General features: G+C 36.4%; 1 protein-coding gene across 10 annotated transcripts in view; it reads left to right on the forward strand.

Moving 5' to 3' along the window:
• Positions 1–13,511, forward strand: part of Pak3 (p21 (RAC1) activated kinase 3) — a 258,495-nt gene that overhangs the window by 191,789 nt on the left and 53,195 nt on the right. For 7 of the 10 annotated variants that reach the window (XM_040744499.1, XM_040744495.1, XM_040744496.1 and 4 more), the window contains 4 exons: positions 1,964–2,026; positions 3,596–3,640; positions 4,829–4,982; positions 6,109–6,146. In XM_040744499.1, the coding sequence (XP_040600433.1) occupies positions 1,964–2,026; positions 3,596–3,640; positions 4,829–4,982; positions 6,109–6,146 (300 nt within the window). The remainder of the gene's footprint in view (positions 1–1,963; positions 2,027–3,595; positions 3,641–4,828; positions 4,983–6,108; positions 6,147–13,511) is intronic. The other 3 variants (XM_040744502.1, XM_040744503.1, XM_040744504.1) reach the window with 3 other exon arrangements.

Genomic DNA, 13,511 nt, shown 5'->3' on the forward strand with positions numbered 1-13,511 from the left:
AGATATTCATTATGTATGAATCATCTATAGTAATTTCCAACATGAATTATCTGGATTTGACATAGGTCTAGAAGTATTCCCTTTTTGGATAATTGCAGTGCTCATGTAGAACAAACTCTCAGATATATGCCATTTCATTCCTCTAAAGAAATTATTTGGCACCCCCTTATTAGATGGGTGAGGGGAGAGATGTTGCTAGAAATATGATCCAATATTCTAGGTAAATTTTCTACACTAGTAAACAACTCAATCAACATGTGCATTCTGAAACAATAAAGAGCTTCAAATTAATTTAGAAAATTAAAACTTCGATAAAAATCATAATAATGTTTGTTTTACTAAATAGAAAAATGTAGATTTGAAGAGTCCAATTCCCCATCTTGTAGCGTAATGGTTAATGAATGGACTGTGTCATGAGGTTAAGGAGGGGGAAGAAGCAAGTCAATTTGATTTGGAGAACTAAACTACATTGCTTAATTGACAGCCAAATTAGTTTGTTTGCTCAATTCTGGAATTAACAGTACAAGAATGAAATAGAAACAGAGGAAATATCTTGGCCTTATACATTGGTGCAGCCTGATTATTTCTATGTTTTCAGTAGAAAGCAGAAAAATGCACAGACCTAACTTAAATGCTGAATACGGAGATAGATACAATTTAAACTGAGATAGATATGATTTAATGCAAAGTGTTATTTGAATCAATGACACTACTTAAATGCCATTTAGTTTGAGCTCAGCTTGTATTTCATTGGCTACATTTCAAAACTAAAAAATATTATCAACATTGTCACTGCCATCTTTGTCACTGGATAAAAGTTGTTCTTATAATCTGACCATTGCGTGTTTAAAAGCATCCAAAGTATTTCTAACTAATTTTCTGATATTTGAAACAGGAAAAGCCCTCAAACTTTATAGTTTTGTCTAATAATTTTTCTCTCTTATTTTAAGTGTTTCATTTTTTCACTCCCTCTATACTTCTCTTCTTTTGAAACTTCTCTTAGTTTGGTTCCTGTTAGTCCATGTTTTCTTTTCTTGTTCTCCTTTTTTGGGTTCTGCTCTGAATATTTTCTCATTTAGCATTCTTGTTCAAGTCTACTTTTTATTTCTTTCTGCCTTTTTGACCTCTTTTGCCATGTTTTCCCCATCTTTAGCCGTCTCTTTAGTCTTTCTGGTTTCTGAATGGAAATAAAGGGAAACTAAATCACCACCATCTTGCTGACTGCAGTATCAACCTTTTATATTAAGTTCTGAATTAGAACCCAGTGGACCAAATCCAAGAGGAGTGAGGTGGAATATATGATAAACAGCCATTCTAGCCCTGGTGCAACCAAACCAAACAACATCCTCTTGTAAAATTCATTTGAAATGAAATAGCTGTTTACTGTCAACTAATAGAAATTCATTGACCTCATAGACTGATAGATAGCAAATTTGGTAATTTGAAGTACTTTGTTTTCATCTTGATGATCTTGCAGCTACTCGTACACACATTTTTTAAATGATCATAAATTCTACCTTCTTTATTATCTTAACCTATGATTTATAATTAATATGCTAGTACATTTAACTTTTAAACTGCCAAAGGTAATTAGCCTTTAAAACTTCTATTGGTAGGATTTAGAATTGGGTCTTTGTTGCCATCAATACCATTAGGTCATTTGTCTATTGGGGGAAATAAGATTTTGAAATTTGGTAATTGTGGTTCTGGATGTTGAATTTGAGCAATTTGCTGAACTGTAGACCAGTTATTTTACAAGTGCCTGCTCTTTTGAATAATTGAACACTAGTCTGATATGTTGCTTGGTGATTACCCTAATGGCTAATTGGCTCATATAACCTTGTATACCTGGGCATGTACTTGGACCCTAAAGCTAAAATTAGGATGGGAGGTGAGATTTGGGTTATTAAATTATTACAAGTCCTTACCCATTATATTGCCATTTTTGTCCCAAATACTTCAGAACTCCCCTTTCCAGACCTCTAGACCTGTGACGGTCGCTTCAAGTCAATCAGAGGGAAAAATGGTATGAGTGATATAAATTATCATTTCTTATGATAAGATAAATGCTTGGCCTGTTATATCATGCTGCCATTCTCCTGGGCTACACTGGACACCCCCAGCTTGATGTACACCTCCTTGTTATTGTATATATACAGGCATCGACATGTGCTCCTGCTTCTGATGCTCAGACTCTTAGGTCTCCATTAGCTGTCAAACTTTTTAGATTAGTTCCTCAATTTGGAGTAATGAGATGACTCTCTGATTATGTGCCATTGTGGCTTATGCTCAAATTACAGTAATCAGGTCTCATTGATGAACTGGTTTGTCTCATCTTAGAAAAGAGAAATTATGTCAGCAGTGTAGTCATGTGGTAAGTAGAGTTATCTGGAGGAACTTCTTCAATGGACAGCATTTTTCCTGCTGTCTAGTGATGACCACACAACTATTTATTACAAAAAGTTTAGAAGTGCCATGGGAATATATAATACTTACAAATACTCTTAAATGATTATGGTATTGATCATGCCAGTGAAGTCTGCTTTAGTGGTTATGTGCAATGCATACCTGGATTTGTAACACTTAATAACTCCTTTGGCCATTACAGTATTAACCAAATGCTATTAATTGCACTTAGAATCAGAACTGGGATCATGCATGGGCTCCTGAGTTCCAGTTTTTGGCTTAAGGCTTTAGCATCAAACTGCGTGATGAATGCATGTAAAAGTGTTGTTTCACTGTGCTTGGAGTAACCATAAATGCCAGGGATCAAAGACATATATCCCAAATCAAAGCAGTTGGGTCAAAGCATGTTTCTTTAGCATTTGAGATATCATAAATTAGACAAATCTGTTCATCTGTATCTGATATTATTTGTGGGAAGTGGGGTTTGGGAACTATATCATTAAATGGAAATTATTCATGCAAGATTTGAAATGAAATGTTTTCCCTTTCCCTGATATAAGTGTGTATTAAACCTAAGCACAATGGCTTAGGGATGGCTTTAGTCTAATTTTCTCTAAGTAACCCATGAGTTTATCCACAAAATACTTAAGAGTAATGTCAATTAAAACAAAGTTCAATATTGTTATATAGCCATCCTTTGAATTTTAGCCACATAGATATGTCCAATGTGAAATAGAAATTTATTTAACCAGAATTGGGAGCTGAAATTTGTAAGTCTACCCCATGGCTATTGGCTATTTTTGATGCCCAGTTATAAAAGCAACTTACAAATGATTATTAAAGCTTTCCATAATGCCATCCTTTGTCCCTCCAAATCTTTGTTACTTCTTTTAGTAATTTTCCCAATCATTTAATGGTAATTATTATTATTTATGGAGGAAGCACCTAGCCCAAAGTGGAATTATATATCCAAACTTTGGAAGACTGTTGTTTTCTCTGTTCTCTTAAATCCGTTGTCCTGTAGCCTCTCCTGTCCCTGGTTTAGTGAATACCGCCCTATTTCCATAACTGCCCCACTTTAAAAGGGAAACCCCCATTCAGACCCATTGGTTTCATCTCTTCCCACCTTCTAAGTTGTCCCACATTCTGTTTTAACTTTCTTTTCTTTCTTTATTTACGTCCATTACAGCCAGATCTCTATGGCTCACAGATGTGCCCAGGGAAGCTCCCAGAGGTGCGTCACAGGCCCAAAAGAAGCTTGCATCAAAGTGCTTCTTTGAGATGTCATAGCACTGCAGTAGCAGGTTCATGTGTGTGCAGTAGAGTCGTTGCTTGGCTTATCTCACTTTTTTGTTGTCATTCCCAAACTCTGGAGGCCCACGTCACACATTGTTTTGCCGAGACTTCATGTGACAAAGCCATAAAAAAATCGTGTCTGGATGCACTTCAGCAACTGTGTATCCATTTCTCTCTCCGAGCTGTTCTTGGAGGTTGGATAATTATGCAATGGGGACATCCGCAGGTTGAACATGCAGGAAAGAATACTGAATGCTCAGTATAAAGCTAACCTTTCTGTAATTTTCAACAATTCTCCTTGATTACATTTCTGAATATTCCCCCCTCTGTGTTCTAAATGCTTCATATTAGTCATTACAAATTCTCACAAAGATTTGGTATGGTTTTACAGTCCCCCGCTTCTATGTGGCCAATGAATGAAGTAGGGAGGAAGAAAGAGGAGGAGACGAGGATGAAGGCATGCCCTGGAGAAAGCTGCATGAAAAATAACCAAAGCAGCATAAATATTACTGTTTAGTGTTTCAGTGGTCATTGCTCCTCCATAATTCTAGTTTTTCTCCTCCAAATTTGACCTTACTATTAAGCTCTACAACCCCTAAATTACATTTTGTAAACAAAAAGTAGAAACCAACCAAGAGTAAGGCTTTCCTTTTATTTAAAAAGGATATTCTGGTTAAAACATACCCCCAAAGAGCTCCAGTCATTAAAAACAAACATGCAAACAAAAAACATTGATCTGCACTATACTATGATGTGCGCAAATTTAGAGAAGTCTTGCTATGTCTGCCCTGAGTCGCCAGAAAAAAATAAGCTAAGCTGTAAACATCATTTCATGGATGAGCAGAGTCAATATGGAGGTGATTTCCATGTGCTTTTTGTTTTTTATCACAATCATACTCTCACCCACCCTTTTTAAGTTGGATCCTAGTTTTACCTATGTGTTTTGAATAGAGAAGAGAATGATTGCATTATTAAGTTACTAACGTTAAACCTAGAATGTAACTTCAGTTTCCCAAGTGTAATCCTACAGGTAGCATGGGCTTCTTGGTGAAGAGCTTTACTGGAACATCCATATGCTCCTGATGGATGTTCTGAGCAGCCATTTTTTCCCTTTGGTTGTCCACAGGGAATTCCTGAGCAATGGGCACGATTACTCCAAACCTCCAACATAACAAAACTGGAACAGAAGAAGAACCCACAAGCTGTTCTCGATGTTCTCAAATTCTATGACTCCAAAGAAACCGTCAACAACCAGAAATACATGAGCTTTACATCAGGAGGTAAGGAAAATTCTATGGAACCAAAGAGTGAAGAATAAATCTCAGTTTTCAGAGCCTCTTCATGAGATGTCTATAGAATACTGAGATCAGCTTCAGTATTTTCTGTGAATGGCTTCAGTGTAAGTCAACCAACTCATAGGGTGGGAATTTGACACTCACTTTAAAACTTTGTTTTAGTTGGGTGTTGTTATAGTACAAATAAGAAAACTGTTCAGTGGAGCAGTGATGGTTAGCTTCAATAGGCAATCACAGTGCTAATTCTTCAATAGTGTGAAATCTAGACAGTCATTTAGAATTAGACCTTGACTATGATTATGAAGTAAGAGTGTATGGATGAACAATAATCTCCAAAAATGTATTTCATCCTTTAGAGTAATTGATCTGTTCCATGACAATACAGAACAACTTTTGTGCTTGTCAAGTTATTATCATTGGGTCCCCCAATTGGGGGAAAAAGAAATCATCCACATTACTACCTATACAGATTGAAATACCATTGTTAAAAACAAATTGTGACTTCATTTGCTGGTGTGTACATACCTATGTTAATCCCAAATTATGATTTCATTAGCTTTTATGTAACATGTTACTTACCATTTTATATTTAATATTTTATTTGTCATTTATCATTTTTTATTTTTACTTATCACTTTATTTTTTGAGAAAATTCATGTGTTGGTTCTATAGAGCAAATCATTTAGCATCTAGAGCAAGGAGGAAATACTTTATCATTACTCCAGTTGAAATGAGGCCTTCATTAAGATTGGTCCTGCCTCAACTTGGTATGCCAGACTTTTTTGACTCCCCAAGGGAGGCCCTAGTCCCTTGGAAGTGTGGATGGGGGTGTGAGGGAGGGAAGTAGTGAGTGCCAGGGAAGGGGAGGGAGAAGGAACCAGGGCTGGTATGTAAAATGAAAAAAGTTAAATAAAGTAAAACTGAAACTATAATTTTTTTAATTTGTAAGTGAATTACTGAAAATGTGGTTTGGCCTAAATGAACTATTTTAAAGAGAGAAACATGCCATTTATTGTAGATTTAATGCTGAAATTCCCTTCTCATCAAAGACAAGCAGTTTTTCAGGTAGGATTTATGAAACAAAAGTGACTTCTTTCTTCTGACTTTTCAGATAAAAGTGCCCACGGATATATAGCAGCACATCAGTCTGTAAGTGAAAATTAAAAATTTGTTTTTTATGATCATTGTAACTTAAGACACGACAATATAATTGCTTGTATTTGGCTTTATATGACCAACTATTAGACATAAATTTTAAAAGTAGTTTTAATGGCATAATTTAGAAATATAATTATCTATTTTATCTTTTAATATCTATTTAGTATGTCTATGCATATCTATTATAAAAAGTACCACAGGTTTTAGTAAATTCATACACCATCGCTATTATCATTGTGATCAGTTTTTTATTCTACAAATATATGGTTTTTGTTATCACAAGTTGCATAGAACTCACAGGTTTTGCAAAAATTATTTATAAGAAAATACTTGACTACATTGTGATATTTGGGAAATGCTATGCTATCACAGTACTTCCAGCAAAAACAACCCATTTTGGGAAAGTCGGATCAAGCATATAGTCTTCTAGGCTATATTTCAATATTGAGCTGTCATGTGTGTACACCTACTGATAGTGACAGGATATTCGTGTTAGGAGGGACCTTGCCAAGCCCTTAGTTTATACTTTCCTCTTAGAGGGGAAATAAGGATCAGAGGTATTCTCCGGAGCTCTTCAAGCAGCCCTTTATGGGGTCATCACAAATGTTTATTCCTCATTAGTGGGAGTATTATTTCTGGTTTACTCAGATTGAGGAAGAAATAGTAAATGTTACTGAAATGGTAGGAAAACTCATAGCCAAGGCAACTTGGGTCAGACATTTGAAAATCAAGGTGTCTAACACGTCTAATACCCCTGTAGAGTGGTTTCCATCATAAACAATTCATGCTGTAGCCCCAACTAGTCACTAATCTGGTGTTTTCTTTTAAAGGTTTACCTTTATAAAATTTCATGCAAGTGAAATCATATAGGATATAAACTTCTAGAATTTGTTTTTATCCATAATATTTCTTCTAAGATTCATACATGTTTTTCTTTGCATCAATAGTTTGCAACTTGTATTGGTGCCATATTCTGAAGTATCGAGGTTCAACCATTCACTCACTTTAGGCTTTCCAGACTATATCCAGTTCTTACACATTACAAATAAAGTTCCTATTAAAACTCATGTGTAGGTGATAATGATATGACTCAAGAGTTGAGAGCGTTCTCTGCTCTTCCGGAGGACCTGGGTTTGAGTCCCAGCACCCACATCACAACCATCTGTAACTCCATTGCTACAGAATCTGACACCCTCCTCTGACCTCTGCTGGTACCAGGCACACACATGTGCTATGATCTGCACGGCTTTGTGATTAACCCTATTGGGGCAATGAGGGATGAGGAAATGAAAAGTATGTTCAAAAAGCTGGGTCCAGGGACTGTATGCTTTGATAGAGATGCATCAGAAGCCCAGAAACTCACTGTTTTTAATATATAGTTGAATATGTAGTCAAGTTTATTATATACAGCTGAACAAGGTGGCAGGTGAGTTAACTTGGGTAGGAGGTCTTTGTAGGGGACATGTCTCAGGCTGCAGTCATCCACAGGGAGGAAGCTATTGTTGATAACATTCTGCACATGCTGTCAACAACCATACTTGCTCTAGCAGAAAGCCTTGTTGTTCGCATAGGTCTGAGGCATTGGGGTTATTGGCATGGGCATGTTTATGTCAACAATACATTTTCTTTCAGGACTTCATCCACTCCCCATACACAATACACAGAAATACATGCAGGCAAAACGCCCACAGATGGAAAACAGACATTAGATTATTGTTCAGCAATATGATAGAAGAAAAAATTTGAACATGATACAATGTGATGAATCACGACCACCTAAAAAACAGTAATAAGGAGACAAATATTGCATGATTTAGAAAGTCATAGGAATTACACAGGGAAGTGACATTTGTATTGGAAGAAAGTAAGATGATTGCCAAGATCTGGGGCCAAAGAGAATGTAGAATTTTCTAATGTGCACAAAGTTTTAATTTTGGGAGATGAAAAGGTGTTGATTGAGTGAGCATATAATAATGTGACTGTAGTTAATGCTACTTAAATATATACTTTAAATTGCTTGAAATCGTAATTTTTATGTTATAGATATTTCATGCTCAATTAAAAATAAAATGAAGAGGGGGTAGGCATATAACTAGTGGTTGTATATGTGCTTAAATATGTAGGTCCTTGGTTCAATCTCCAACACACACACACACACACACACACACACCAAAAACTAAACAAATAAAAAATAAAAACAAAAAGAAATGGAAAATAGGTGAAGATTTGAGCATAGTGTTCAACCTTATTCCTCTACTTATCAACTGTGTGTATTTATGAAAATAATTTAGCTTTCGGGGCCTCTCTTTCCTCTGAGCTTCTCTTTACTCAACATTAAATGGGAATGATAACAGTATCTACCTCCAAGGACTTGTGTGACTATTACATATGATAATGAATATATTATATTATACTATGCAACATATGTTCTGCATTAACTATAAGCTACTACTATTATTGTTTGTAGATGGCAACACCAGTAAAAAATCATTCTCTCTACATAGGAGACTTGTATGTATGCATTTGTGCCTTGCTCATACTCCCTAAGTCAAAACAAATGTGATTCTTACATCTGATCAGTCATTTCCTTCTTTGAAATGATAGCTTCCTGGGTCACAGTGGAAATAGAAAAACAGAAAAGAAACTGACAAACAGGAAAGAATGGAACCAGTCTACATTTAACACCTACTTCACTTCACTTCATTTATTCTTATATTTGTGGTAAAGACATTGATCTCTTAAAATATTACTAATAATTCTGTGAGAATTTCATAAAATGTATTTTGATCATACTCATATCCATGTCCTCTATTTAATTCTTCCCAGATTCACTCCTACTTTCATACACCCTTAATTTCATGTCCTCTTCTTTTTGAAATGTAGTAAACTCTTGATTGACTCTAATTTGTTGCAGAATTGATGGATGCCGACTTAGAAAATATATCACATAAAAAGAGGCATTTTGATGAGATCTTGAAAAGCACATGGATGTTGGGTCTATGAAGATAGTGGTGGGCATTTTAAACAAAAAGAAAAGCAGGAAAAATATGTTGAGGAACAGAGCAAGGGATGTAAGTCTGAATGATGATTATGCAAGAGAATGAATCGCAGATCTTATCCTTAAAAGGTAACCACAGAGGTCCTTACATGGAATTTAAGTACTCCAGCTTTGCCAGTATGCACCGGGAAGTCCTTCAAGTGTTTTGGAACAGTTCAGTTAGGTGATTAAAGCTTATGCTTTAATAAAGAGTAATTTAATAGCAAATATCCAACATTAATCAAGAACAGAAGGTAAGAGGAGATGAAGAGTGACTAGGTAGAGAAAAATGTGTGCTTCCAGACCAGCACTAATGAGGGCTCAAAGTGAGTTAGTGCCGATAGGAATGAGCACTAGCTTTGAATTGTAGACATGTTTATTATTTGAACATGGAAGGAAAGGATGAGGAACAAAAGGCAAACATCACATGCTCTTCTCATATGCAAAATCTAGATTAAAAAAGATACGAATGTACACAGAATACTATTTAGGAAGAAAAAGGCTAGAGGGAGGAGAAGGGAAGGACAATAAAATATTGGGTGTGAATATGTACATTGTGCATGACACACATGTGTGAAGATGCCAAAATGAAACCCATTATCTTGTATAATTGATACATGCTAATATAAATATTAAGATTGACTATATGTTTAAAATAATATATAGGTAGATAAACAGACTAGGATATTATTTTAAGAGAGAAGCAGGTCTTTTTTGGAAAGGCCTTGGGTTTCCTACTGGATTTACTTTGAAAGGGTGACAAATCAAGTAGCAGTAATAGATTAAATAAGCTGTGTGCTTAAGACAAAAATTCCTATTGATTTAATGAACTGAATTGTATCCTTAAATTCAATGAGGTTCATTTCCAATCGTCACTTAGGAATGGAAAACTGTACTTTGTGTTTTAATTATGGATCTAAAGTAAGTGTACACTTCACAGTGTGCATTATGTATATACTTGGTCATAAAATGAGATCTGAATAATTGAACTGGAGCTGAATACTCTATATACAGGCTCAGTTGGTCATAAGGTTTGGCATTCTTTAATAGCCTGGGTAGAAAATAAAATATAAGCACTGTTGTCTTCTCTAGGTTTTAAACTGATTACTCTGCATTGAGTATTGAATCTATGAATCTAGTGACATTTCCTATAGTCTCATGTACTTTGTTGCTCACCAGTTTTTTTGTATGAGTGTCTGTGGTATATGGTTGTAAGCATATTAATGTTACACATGTATGTAGATGTAAGAGGTCCATGTCAGGCAAATATAATGACCCAAGGCCCACCTTACTTTTTGAGACAGTCTCCCATCGAATCAATACATGTTCATTTCGGCTATACTGGTTGACCAGTGAATTTCAGATATCTACTTATTTCTGATTCCCCAATACTGTGATTACAGGCTTGTGATGCCATGCCTAGCTTTTTACATGGGTTTTGGGGATCTGACCTTCAGGTTCTCATGCTTTCATAGCACACACTTCACCAAAGAAGTCACTTGCTAATTCCAAACATTAATGTTTTACATAGATGTATTTCAAATGTTTTCAGGAACCTGACCTTTAATTTGCAGCCAATTTTTAGCTCTCATATTTTGTGTTGATCACAATATTCATAATGAAATGATTTATTTATAATCCTGAGTTTCTGTTCCAACTAGAAGACAAAAACAATACTCACGACAGGCCACAACTAGTGCCTCAAGAACCTGGGTGTATACTTGACAGATTTTTCAGTTTGGACTTGTAATACTGGTTGGTTCTTTTTGTTCCTCTAGATCAGTGACTCTTTTGCTTGAGTGTATATCATAGTTGCCTAGGAATTCAGATAACATGCAGCTTTCAGGGCTGTACTTCCAATAGGAGCCTAGAATGAAATTCTGAAACCTTCAACATTGTTAACCTTTTTCTCTTTTATTTAAAATAGATTTTTATGCAATATATTCTGATTATGGTAATAATAAAATTAGATAACATAAGATAAAAAACCCCAACCAAACAAGAATGAGACAAAACAGACAGAAGAGAAAAAAAGCTAAAGAAAAAGGACTAGAAACAAATAGACACAGAGACATACGCCTTCACATCCAGAGAAATTCCTTAAAAAGAGAATGAAAACCATAATATATATGCAAAAGACCTGTAAGGTTAAAAGATCTCATTATGAGACATAGACCTTCCAAAACTATCATTGAGTAAATTTTCAACTGGCCATCTACTATTTGGCATGGAACCTGACCTTAACTGTGGCTTGTATACTCAGTGAAACTCTGAAGAAGGTAACTAGTTTTCATTTGCAAGTGATTGTCAATTGTACATACGTTCTGGCTTATAGGTGGGAGCTCATGGGCACTTCCCCTCTTAGGACTGGAACTCCATTTGACTTGAATCCATGCCAGCCCTGTACATACTTCCACAGTCTCTGTGCATCAGTCCTGCTGATTTTAGAAGGCGTTGTCTTCTTGGTGTGCTCCTTCCTCACCGACTCCTACAGTGTTTCTGCCTCCCCTTCTGCAGAGTTCCCTGAGCCCTCAGAGGAGGAATTTGATGACGACATCTCATTTAGGACAGAGTGTTGCAAATCTTTTCATTCTCTGCACATTGTCCACTTGTGAACCTCTGTATTTGTTCCCATCTGCCACAGGTGGTATCTTCTCTGATAATGACTGAACGAGTCACTCATCTAGGAGCATTGCAGAATTTCCTTAGGAGTCATTTTATTGCTACATTCCTTTAGCAGAGCAGTAGTATTTGTTCTCATCTAGATATTTTGCCTGTTCAGTCTCATGTTATTGACCACACAACCTGGGTCAGGAATTGGTTCCATTTCATGGAGTGGATAATAAACACATTCAGATATTGGTTGATTACTCCAATGAGATTTAGGCCAGTGTGGTAACAGCACATCTTGCAAGCAGGTCACCATTATAGAGGGAAGGGTTTTCAGCTGGGTTGGTGTTTACCCATCCCCTTTGGTAGTGTGCAGAATACTTTATAGAACCATGAATGCTGGTCAGTAGGGGTGAAGGTTCTAGATAGGCATCATAATGGCTTTTCCATGTTCAATGAATTGTACAAGTGTTGTCTTCAGCAATAGGATATTACCATTAGTTTTTGGAGATTAACCAATAGTCTCCACAATAGTCTGGGTTATTTGGGGCTTTTCATAGCAACACTTTGGTCAACAACTCAATTAGATGTAACACATTTTCAGAACTGGTGTTTCATTTGGTATCAAAATATGTCCAGTTGCAGTCCCATCTCCCTCTTCATTTGGCAATTCCATTTAGATCCCTTTTATATATGTACATGTTTTAGGAAGCTTCTACTATTAGGTTTCCCTATGACCCCTCAAATGGCCATTAGTTTCAACTGACCCTCCTCATATTCTCTCCCTATCTCCTCAATGTTCCCTTCCCTGTTTGATACCACCATCACACACACACACACACACACACACACACACACACACACACACACACACAAACACACACTATCCATCCATACTATGTTCTATTTCCTTTTCACAGTAAGATCCTTCCCTCCTCCCTAGTCACTTACTCTCTCTACTTAACCTCTATGGCTTTATAAATTGTAGCTTGTTTATCAATGATTTAATAGCTAACATCCACATATAAGCAAATACATACCTTTATTTGTCTTTCTGAATCTGAGTTACCTCATTCAGAATTATTTTTTTCTAGTTCCATCAATTTTTCTGTGAGTTCCACATTTTCATTTTTTAAAATTCTGAGTGAGGTAATTCAGAATTTTCTATTGTGCACAGGCACACTGGTACACGTGTGTGTGTGTGTGTGTGTGTGTGTGTGTGTGTGTGTGTGTGTATGCCATGATATAGCCTTAGATGTGTTCCTTAGAAGCTGTACAGCTTGCTTTTTTAGACAAGGTCTCTCTTTCATTAGGACCTTGAAATTGCAGGTTAGGTCAAGCTGGGTAGCCAGTGAGCTGCAGAGATCCACAGGTCTCTTCCTCCCTGGTGCTGGGATTACAAGTGTCTGCCATGATTCCCAGTCTTTGATGCGGGTGCTGGGGGTCAAAATAAGGTCCCTGGCTGGGCCTTTAATCCCAGCACTTGGGAGGCAGAGGCAGGCGGAGGATCTCTGTGAGTTCGAAGTCAGCCTGGTCTACCGAGTGAGTTCCAGGGCAGCCTCCAAATCAATACAGAGAAACCCTGTCTCTAAAAACCAAAAATAAAAATAAAAATAAGGTCGCTGTGCTTATATGGCATGTGCTTTACCAACTGAATGATCTACCCAACTCTAAAATTTGCTTCATTGTTGATAAGCAGGCATGAAACA

This window comes from Mesocricetus auratus, unplaced genomic scaffold, assembly GCF_017639785.1.
Source record: "Mesocricetus auratus isolate SY011 unplaced genomic scaffold, BCM_Maur_2.0 Super-Scaffold_100003, whole genome shotgun sequence".
Classification (NCBI taxonomy): domain Eukaryota; kingdom Metazoa; phylum Chordata; class Mammalia; order Rodentia; family Cricetidae; genus Mesocricetus; species Mesocricetus auratus.